The sequence below is a fragment of the Apis dorsata genome, unplaced genomic scaffold (genome assembly GCF_000469605.1).
Source record: "Apis dorsata unplaced genomic scaffold, Apis dorsata 1.3 scaffold_74, whole genome shotgun sequence".
Lineage (NCBI taxonomy): Eukaryota > Metazoa > Arthropoda > Insecta > Hymenoptera > Apidae > Apis > Apis dorsata.
This window is the reverse complement of record NW_006263372.1, coordinates 743,743-755,472: the sequence shown is the minus strand read 5'-3', so window position 1 is coordinate 755,472 and position 11,730 is coordinate 743,743. Positions and strand designations below refer to the sequence as shown.

At 27.0% G+C, this 11,730-nt stretch overlaps 1 protein-coding gene across 4 annotated transcripts in view; it reads left to right on the top strand.

Annotated features, from left to right (window-relative positions):
- The window catches only part of LOC102681800 (matrix metalloproteinase-2), a 119,405-nt gene that overhangs the window by 66,937 nt on the left and 40,738 nt on the right, over nucleotides 1-11,730 (top strand). Inside the window, exon 1 of one of the 4 annotated variants that reach the window (XM_006610463.2) lies at nucleotides 8,178-8,597. The exons of the other annotated variants lie outside the window; for them this stretch is intronic. Within the exon in view, the coding sequence (XP_006610526.1) occupies nucleotides 8,578-8,597 (20 nt within the window). The 5' untranslated portion in view covers nucleotides 8,178-8,577. Of the gene's footprint in view, nucleotides 1-8,177; nucleotides 8,598-11,730 lie in introns of those variants that run through there. 4 annotated transcript variants of the gene reach the window in all.

Genomic DNA, 11,730 nt, shown 5'->3' with positions numbered 1-11,730 from the left:
CTCTCTCTCTCTCTCTCTCTCTCTCTCTCTCTCTCTCTCTCTCTCTCTCTCTCTCTCTTCCTTCCTCGTTTTCTGATATCTAATTCAATTCACTTCCGCACTTATGAGTCGTTGAAACCACTTGTTAGGTAAATTTAAATAGATTCTGATCAATTGATCAATTTAATAGAATTGTTCTTTGCTGGCTTCATTGTGTTTGCCAATCTAATCGCGTTATTATTCTGATTATAGTGCACATGGGATAACCGAGATGAAATTGAGATTTTGGAAATTAAATCTGGTAACTTTGGAATTAATTAAAGGATAGATCTAGAGATATTTAGAAATCGTAATTATAGAATGAGATTTTGTAACTTTAGAATCAATGAAGTGAAAAGTGAATTGAGATTTGAGATTTAGAGATCTAGGGATAAATGCGTAGACTTAGGTAAAATTAAGGTAAAAGTAAAATCTTAAGAACAAAGTCTCATGTCATATCTTACGATGTGAATAAAAAATAAAATGAAAGATAAATCTTTCATTTTCATTTCGGAAAATGATTTATTTTTGTTTGATTTATTTTTAAAAATATTTATATTATGATTAATATATTTTATAATATTTAATATTTTTAGTGAAATTATTTTACATTTTAATATCTCAAAAATGAGGTTATATTACCAAAAATTCTTCAGAGGCAACTTCACAACAATTAAATTCACAATTATTTATGTCAATATGTCTGGAAAAATCAAGACATTTGAGTCGACAAAAATTCTAGCATGTCTCAGAACTATGTTTGTTTTTGAATCATTGAGAAAAAGACGGACTTACTCGTCGTCTTATAATTCTTGGTCTCTCTTTTGATCGTTAGTCGCGTCTAGATATTTTTTAAGCTCTTGAAAAGGCGTTCGCGTGTATGGGCAATCGCTCTTAAGACTGGCGGGACTACCTTTAACGAGTATTACGTTAATTACGGCTGCTGGCATGGCGATCATTAAACTCTTCTATGCCAATGCAAGCCGATTTCGTGTGGCTAACGAATTTTTTTTTTTCTTTCTCATCTCAGATGCTGATCACGCGGAGTCCTTTGTCTATTGTGGAAAATTTTCGAAAATGACCGAAATATAATCGACTGTAGGATTCGTATTTTTCTAATTTACCGATGTTAACCGAAGATGACCGAAAAACGTTCGGCTCTGAGGTCGAGATTCTCTAATTTACCGACGTAAATCGAAAATGGCCGAAGAACGATCGGCTTCAACTTCGGATATTTTCGTCTGTCTCATTTATCTCGAATCTGATTGACCACATGTCATCATTCAAATATTCGTATTTATTAATTTTATATATAATTAAATTGTATCTTGATATTCACACGTTATTATAATTCTCAGATGCCTATATACAAGACACGAATTTTAAAAATTTGACTTAATAAATGTCTTCGAAAAGAAAAAGAAAAATGCAAATATCTTATCGCAACTTTTCTCAATTAACGATACACCAGACTAAATCTGATGGATTTCCAGACGCGATCGTTACAAAAGCCCCAGTAAGTCTGTCTCCTCGACGAGGTGTCGACTTTCATTGGCGAGGGTGTTCCCTCGTCCAGCACGATTTCAACACCGTCTACTCAGGGCCTGACTGAAAGGGTACTCCTCGGTGTCTCCCTTCGAGCACCGAAAGTGCTCCTCGTTGATCACGAAATGCAACACCGTCGTTGCATCCACCGACGCGAAAAAAAAAAGGAGGGAGAGAGACTCCTGTAGAACCCTTAGAAATGTCAGGGCCGGAGATGCCTGCACCAGGCTGGCTCATTTCACGGCAACAAAGCAGCTACTCTTAGTCCTGTTATGTGAATTAATTTTAATTAATGCCATTCTCTTTATATCTCTTTCACGCCTGTTTAAATCAATCTTTTTAATCCTTGAATTATCACTATCTCGGATGATCTCAAAGAATAATCTTTGTATTATAAGAAAAACTTCAAGCTCTTTTTCAATATTTGATTAAATTTTTTCTTTTAATATCGTTGTGAATTTCATTATTGTATCTTCAGAATTAATGAACAATATGTTTTGTAATTTAATGTTGTCAACAAATTCTTCGATCTATTTTTCTAATATAAAAATTGATGATAATTATTAAGACTTTTTTTCTATCTAAAAGTACAGTTACAAGGAAATGCTTTTAATGAATATTAAAAATTGCTACTCGTAGCAGAGAAATAAATATTTTTAAAGAAGAGAGAAAAGAAAAGAATATTTGAAGAATGAAAAGAAGAATATCTTAAGTAAAATATGAAATCTTTGTTCTGTTTTTTGAAATACAGTTTCTCTATTATTCTTTTATTATTTCATTTTTAAATTATTTATTTAAAAATTTTTAAATTTTTAATTCAATTGATTTAATTCAATTTGTATAATTAAAAAAGTTTTTAAATTATTTAACAACGATCAATAATCAATAGTAGAAAATCAATTTTCTATTCAATCAAAATATCTATCCAATATTTTAATTTATTTTCAATTATATCATAAGATTTAATTCTTTGAAGAATTAAATTAAAATTTTTCTTATATTTTTTAGTTCTAAAAGGATTTATTTATCAAAAGTAAGAATATATAAAAATTAATGAAATATTTAAATTCATCTAGCAATTTATAATTCTAGATAGATAGAGTAAATATATATAATATTACAAACATTTGAAAAGATTAAATTGTAAAAGATCCGTGAAAAGAAGATTATTGTTGATGAATGCAAAAGAGAAATTAATCCACGATTAAATATTTCTTTGTAAATTTCGAGAAGGAACTACTTGGCCGATCTCCTGTAATCCATTTTAAACCGTGCCTTTTAAAGAGGCATTTCCAACGAAACGTCCTTTCGCGGCTTCTATTATCCCTCAGTCTTGTTATCTTCAGGCAAAGCGTGGACAAATACGTGTTGACCCTTTTCTTACCCGTGACTCTTGTCCTCTTTTCAGTTGCCCGTGTTTTCCTCTGCTTTTCGAGCCTCGACCTCGTTTGTCTGCTTCCTGTTCGCTTATTTCGTCGCCGCAAAAATCGATTTCTTTCGCGCAATTTGCGTATTTAACTTCGTCTTATCGAAAATTTCCCTTTCGTTTCTTATTTTCTCTTTTGTATATTATATTTCGCATATCTTAATATTTATTGCATTTATATATAACAATAATATAAAAGTAAGAAAGTAGAAATTTTAATCTTTTTTTTTTTTTATTCTATGTTGCAAGCTTAAAGAATTCTTTTCAATTATTACTTTACGACTCTATAATTCTCAATCGTCAATCATCAAAATCTTATTATTGTATTATTTATGTAAAATAATTTAAATTCTATTTTTTTAATCGTAATCGTAGACATTTTGCATAAGCATCTTATAATCCATTTTTTTCGTTCCTGTTATCATTTTCCATTTTTGTTTCGTCTCTTTATCTTCTGGCAGTTTTCGATTACATCGTTTCCTTTGAAAGCCTAAGTAATCCCCTTAGCCACGAATCCTTAGTCTGTTCTGCACATTCGTCATTCCGTACGCTCGTCGTACACTCGACGAAATTCAGTTGCATTTCCCATGGCGGAAATTACAGCGGAATGCCTGTTCGTTCGGTTGTTTGACGCGCGCTCACGCGTTAAGAGTGAACTAAGCAGATCGATCTACGGTCCTTGGAAAATACCATTGAATCTACAGGATGACCCTTTCCAAAGGATAAGTGGTATCCTGGTCAGAGAATGAATAAGCGGTTGAAATGTGCTCAGACGTCTGCGCGAAATTGCTCATCTTATCTCGATATCGATAGAATTTCTATGGCAATTTTGTGGTTATTCTTATAAATTATAAGTACCATATATAATAGTATTGATAGTCGATTTAAGGTTTCAAAAATGTTTTTATATATAGATGTATAATAACGTGTAAATTTTTATTAAACTGATTTGTTAAATTTGATTCCGAAATAATATATATAATATATATAAATGTATGTAGTTCCTTGCTTATTGTATTTCACGAGCGAACCGATTGTGCCCGATCGTTGCCGAGCTGACCCGAAGATTAGATTATCGTTTAATTTACGATCTTGGTCGATTTCATCCGAACTTTACCGATTCGTCTCGAGCCTGTAACTTTTCATACATCTTTAAGTTATTTTAGACTACATTATATTTCGTAATATTAAATTGAAAGTTTCCGTTTCATAAAATTATTTATATCAAAAGAAGATTTTTCAAAATATCACATTTTGTGCATAAATGTAGTAAAACTATATATATATCAATTTAAAAAGTGATATTTCAATTGGTTTCAAAATATTTTTATTTATTTTAACTTAGAATTTGATTGATATGTATACGAATATATAAATCTGGATAGCTTTGTGTGTATCTGACACAAAAGCTATTTTATTTGATGAAGAATATTGGCAAACAAAGAGTTAATAAATTGAATATTGCATTTGCATGAGGGTCGGTCATTTTCTATACTCCAAAATAATATTGGGAAAATATGTTTGGTAATGTATACGATTAGTATTCAGTCTTTGAATGAACACATGTAATCGTATCTATTTTTTCTATATTTGATTTGGTTTTCATATCTTGTGAACAGAAAACTGTTCTGTTATATTTTCCAATTTTTTTAGAAGTATTTTTTTTTGTTATATTTTTCAATTTATTTGAACGATATGAATTATATTAAAAATGATATAAATTTAAATATTTATATTTCTAATTTATATTTGTAAATAAAAATAAATATATAAAATATAATATATAAATTATAAAGAATATTTAAGAATATTTATGTAAATAATATAAATTTTTGTAAGAAATATATATTTAAAAATATACATCTTAAGTTTTACAATAAATAATAATTAGTTCATAATAATTCATAAAAATTTTAATGTGAAAACTTATATATATAAAAACTTATATATATAAAATCAATCTTTCGATTTCATATAGATATATATAATTCTGTAAATAAATTATATTTCAAATAATAGTTTATATATTGAAAAAAAGATTATATATTTTATAATATAATTCTTTATATTGTAATTCTCGTAATTTTATATAATATGAATTGCTTGAATCCTTTTTAGTCCTTTAAAAATTCCAAACATAATCTAAATATTTATAGTTAATATAATTTAAAAAATCTTTCATAATTTGATATATTTTTTTATTTTCACTTCTATAAAGATTGAAAAAAAAGATAAAATTTCGAATAAATCCAGCAAAAGATTAAAATATTTAGTGAAAAGACATAAAAAGAAATAAAATATTTAAAAAATTTGAAAAATAGAAGAATATTTTTAAAAGGCAATAACATAAAAAACCACGATGTAATCGTTAGAATTGGACATTGGAGGAGCATCTCGAAAATGGCGGTCACGTGGACTCACTCAACCTGGGTGTGATGCTTGCCTGTGTATCAGGCCCTAGCGGTCATCACAACCTTTTTGAGTGAGCGAACGCGACCGTTTTATCGACCATATCCATGAAAAGGAGGAGCTTAAGAGGCAGAATTGAATGCCCAGATCGTTTTGAAATCATTCAAGAAAGTATTCAAACTAAAACGAAAGTATCGAGATTATCGTCGATTGAAAAGTTTAATTTTTTTTCTTGGAATTGTTTGAATAAAATTCGATTGGAAATGCTGTTTTTTATGCTGTCTTTTTTCTTTTAAATAATTTTATGTTTTTTATTCGTGTTAATAGAAATAATTTTTTAAGTATTTTTTAACTTTTGTAAATATTTATGTAAGTGTTTTTTTTTAGAATATCAAATTATATTTTATATGATTATGAAATAAAAAATTTGCAATTATATTACAATATAACTAGGATAAATTCCAATATGCCATTAAGGTTAGTTTGATATCAAAGGAACAGAATATACGTGATATATCCATTCAAGAAGTGTAAAATTAATATTTCAGTTATAATAAGTTTCCAAATACTAAATACGCAATATTAAAAATTTGTAAAAAACGTTTTTGAAATTTATACATAATATTAAAATTTTCTATGATCTTGAAATGACTTTCGAGTTAGAAATAGTTTCGAGAATATCATAAACAAAATCATATCAACAAAAATTATTGGAACTAGTTCAAAATTTTTTGAGAAACTTTTATAATTTCCAATTATATAACATAAAATATAAAAATGAAAAAAAAATAAATAAAATCTATAATCTATCTATTAAACAAAAATACAGAAATTAGAAAAAAATAAATCATTCTGTCCTTCCAATATTAAATAAGAAATTTTCAGCAACATCCATGTTTAATGGTACAATACATTCGAATAAAAATGACGATCAAAGCATTAAATAGACAATAGAGAAAGGCACATTAATTCGAAAAATCAAGCAAAAGAGAAACAATTCGGTTCTGTGTGGACTGTTTGATTCTTCTTGCTAGCCTAGAGGTTCTTTTTAAACGGGGTCGTGACCCAATTTATTTAACCGGTTGAAAGACAGAGGAGAGACATTTTAGCCTTGGATGCAGAGCAATTAAGTTCTTATTCTTCTCGGTGGTGTGCACTTGCCACCGATTGGGCATCGTTGAAACCAATTTCGCTGTATAAGAGGACGCTAAATCCATAAAGCCTCGTAATAGGCTTCAATGAGATCATATTGGCTTCGTTGTTCGCGTACCCGATCAGCATGGAGATATCTCTTTGCGATGGGGACCATCTGCCTCCGAGTGACCGGCTAATTAATCAGAGATTCATTACGATCGATTTATAAAATAAAAATCTCAGATTTATAATCAACTAATGTATTATGTAATGTATCATCGCTATTAATTTATTTTAATTTCTTTTGTAAAAAATATCTTAAACTTAAAGAACATCTTAAAAGAGAGATATAATTGTCCACTGTAATCTAATTTAACTTAACCTAATTTAGCAAATTTTATTATTATTTATTATTAACTTACCAATCCTTAGAAATAAGAGTGAGAATCGAGCGTGCCGGATGAGATAAAATGCCTAATGAAACTTGACACCCATCATTGATTGTTTATATATCGTACATATCGATAAGTTCTCAGAAATCAAGAAGCGTTCGATCTTTCATACTGTTAAATAGATATTGTACAGTAAAAGTCAAATAAATAAATTAGAAATATCCGCAGTTGGATATTTATGAAATAATTGAAATATAACCTCAATGTGGCTTGACTAAAATTAAAATAAATATATAATTTTCTTCGTTATATATCAGTTGCCGACATTTGAAACTTATAATTATCTTTGTTTTATTTAATGTACTTTATGCTTTTTAATTATTCCTTTTTTTATTTTTAACCTTCAGACACTAGATCCACGTCATTTTGAACCGATTTAAGCCTTGTTAAAACAATCGCTTGATACTCGAAAGTGTTGATTATTACGAAAATATTTAGAAGTCATATTTATCTTTAAAATCCAAATGTATCATGCTATTTTGATTCGACCTTTTCTTTATCGTGTAACGTCGCGACGATTTATAAAGTCTGTAAAACTGTTTCATTGTATATCGTTGCACAATATAATTGACATTTATTTCGCTCGCTTGATCTTCCTTGACGCAAGTCGTTCAGTCAATAATCAAACTCCCAGTTGACTTAAAAAGTTATATTAAGTATTTTGTGTATTAAACATTTATGAATTATTTTCTTAAAGCAAAATATTTTAAAATATCGTTATTAAAAAATTTAAAAAAAAATTAATATATTCAAAAGCGAAACTTCAAATGAAAAAATTTTGTTCTTTTCTTTTTGATTTCTTTGATTTTTGATATATTATATATATCTATTATATTTATTTAATTATTGAAATAATATATTGAATAACTTATCCTATTAACACCTGCTATATACAGAAGGATACTCGACATTTTGATTGATGCTGCCATCTGGCGAAGAAATTTCTAAACGTTGCATTTTGAATTATTTCTTTATTTATTCTGTTATTTTGATAGTTTATAATATTTAAAAGTTATTATATAAAAGTTTTAAAATTAATCATCGATGTATGTAACACAAATATTATACACATAACATTAATATCACTGATTATTTTCAAGTATGCTTATTATTACTCAATTAAATTTTAAAAAAAATACCATCACAACTTTCAAATAGATATTAATATTATAATTAAAATAAAATAACATGAAATTATAAGATATTTCCATTTTCCATTGTTTGCATTCATGAGATGCAATCATAAACGTCGATATGTGATCTAATATTAATATGTAGATTAAAACGATCTTGTGATCAACACGTGATAGATAACAGACTTCCATCGAACTGTTCATTACTATCGATTTAAAAAAATCAACATAGGACGTTCAGAATTCATAACCCTCATTGTACAATGAGCCGAGAGAGATTGACTAGGGAAAAAAAAAAAAATTAGAAATCACGTGTTCTAGTAAATTGGCAATTCCATCGAGCCGATTGGCGCCTAAACGTCGGCTGGGAGAAGAGTTCGAGGCCGATCGATCCAGTCAATTGACGACACACTATTTTATGACGGGTGATGACTTACGATGCTGATCGAACTTCGCTTCAATGAATAATCGATACTATACGTAAGCAAAATATTTATAAGCAAAAATTTTACAACAAAAATTACAAAAATTATTAAAATAATAAATTCGTTCATATGCAATGATTTTATAATCATGAATTTTATAATCATTTATATATATATACATATATATATATATATATATATATAAAATGAGGTTAAGAAAGAAGTTCAATATAACAATTCTTAAAGAAAATAATTATGAATATGAAATCTTCATGTTCTTTTTTTTTTCTTTTCTTCTTTTTATAGATTTATTAAGAAATTTCATATTTTCAGATCTTTTCCAATTTTTTAAAAATGGAAATCTTTTCTAGTTAGCATTTTTATCTGAAGTGACATATTATAGTGAAAAATATTTTTTGATTCATAAATTAGGATGTATTGTTTAAAATATTATTGAAGTACACATGTATAATTCTTATATTCGAATTGAAAATGAAAATTTAGGATTAAAATAATTACTTTTAAAATTAAATCATGCGGATAGAATATCGAAGACTGATCGATACGTAATTAGCCATATTATTTTCGCTTAGTTTAAGCACTAAAAAACTGGAGTACACTGATTTAAAGTTGTGAACGTGTTCCAAACTGGTTGAACGTGGTACTCTAAACCTCTTTGTGATGTCCATTGCTGCCAAACGTGCCTCTTCCATTGCCAAACATCCTTGTCAATATTTGAAGGTCTTCCAGATAGGAGCTCAAATTTTTTATTTACAATTCCACTAACATACAATATTAAGTTCCAACATGGCGAATATTATGAAACATAATACTAATAGCATTATTTCTTTTGAGCCTTGTTATACAACTTGGTCCACAGAAACTTATTAATACTTAATCTTTTAATAATAATAAAATAATAATAAAATAAATTTAAGTCATTAAGAATAAAATTTAATAAGAAGAAAACAATTTTAAAATTTTGTCTACAATAATCTTTAAAAACAATAGGATGAATAGGTAAATCCAAAGATTTTCATCAATAAATGAATTATGATTTTAATGATACAAAGAATAAAATCTATTATCATAATTGTAATAAAATTTTTACAATTTATTTATTTCTAAAATAATATTTATAAAATATATCTCTTTTAATTCCCTAAAATTATTCTTTCTCTTTTTCAAAGATTGTGAAACTTTCCTATATCAACAGATAAAATATAAAGATAGATAAAATTTCATAGTATCTCTAAACTATTATCTACATTATTTTTGATATATGACATTTTTGATATAAGACAGGTATATACATAGATATATTTGCTCTTCTGGTAAAGCAGCCCTGGTTCCTTTTACAAACTGTTTGATGACACGTCTTCCAACGAGTAAATTCTGTCTTCAATTATGTAGTTGTATATCGACTTGACCCAGCCATTCGATTGCCTAGTCTGTGCCCTGATACGTTATCAAACTAGCTCTACCTAGCCAGAATTAGATTCCACGTGCACCTCTATATTGACGTGATTACAGGAGAAATTGGATGCAGTAGAGGGATAATGACTGCGTGGTTAAATGCTGTGCAGCAAATTTATGATCTTACTCTTGCTGGATGGTAATTTAAATTAATCGTGGATAACCTCATGGTGATTGATGTTTTCTCTGTTATAATGACGAGAGTTTCACGCTTCGTAAATTTCTTCTAGACATAATATTTTTTCTGATTTCTGACCTTTTCCTTCTTTTCTTCAGAAATGTCACAGAAATTTTTCACCCAATGTAATTGATTAAAAATTCTCTTTGAATTATTAATCGTTCCACAAAAATATTTAATTTTTATGAAAATATATATAAATAGCATAAGAATTTCTTTTTTCATAAATTTATAAATTTTATAAATTTCTTCTTTTATCTAGATTTTATTAATATGATGAAATTTAATAAGATAGATAGGAAATAATAATTAATATTTAATTTTCTTTTAACAGTGATGAGAAATTTTGTCTAATTGATAAATATATAAATAAGTTCAGTGATATTTTTTTCAAATTCTATTGGCTATTTTATTTCATTTTTTTTTTATTTTACTTTATCGTACAACGAGAAATCAATCAAAAGAAAATAATTTTTTCTACATTGTTAATTTTGTTACAGAAATTTTTAATTCGACTCATTTTTTTTTTAATAACAATTTTTCTTTCAAATTTTTTTCACGTGATATAAAAATAAAAATAAAAGAAATCGAAATAATTTTTCCAAAGATTATTATAATTTCCAAAAATATCTATTTTAAGTATTTCATTACGTTAACGTAACTTTATAACATTATTTCATTGCTCGGTTCATAATGATTTAAGAGAGAAATTTCGTAGAAAGATAATTTTCCTAGGGAATAAATGCAGCTGCAACATTTTCATTCCTTTATAGATGCACGACACGAAAAACACGAAATGTAGCCACGATGAATATTTCGAAATTTCACCGCGAATAATATTATAAATTCCGTGAATTTCAAGATACGATGTAACATGGTTGGTTTAAACGGTTTTTGGGACAAGGCATTAAATTGTATCTAACTTGTCGACATTTTGTAATACTGTTACTTGTGTTGTTTTTATTATCTTGAACACATTTGCAGTTATAGATTGCATAAAATAAATATAATATTATTATTTAATATTAATTTGATTAATTTTCTTCACTTATGATGAATGGAATCATGTAAATTTGTTTTTAAATTCTGAATATATAAAAATTATTTATTTAGCAATTTTTTTTAAATTTCTTTTTCGAAAATTTATAAAATCGAAAGCAAAAGAAATATTAAAATAAATTCTTGACATTTCATTTCACATGAAATCATTATGATATTAAAAAGCAGAATTCAGTGAATGTAAATTGATTAAAAAAAAAATTAAAACAACGTTGATACTTCATGATATTTAAGAGAGAATGACTTTAAAAAATCGTGTTCCACGTTAAAATATCGTTGGAATTATTGAACTACAAAAATTTTCGTTTTGCAAATCTCTTCAATTTTTTCCATTATTATTTTTTTCCTTTTTTTTATCCTAATATTTTTAATTTCTTATAAACTATAGATTATTTTCTATTAAAAGAATCAAATAAAGAGAATTTTTATTTATAAAAATAATTGAAATTAATGAATTTTTCACTTTTTCTGCACA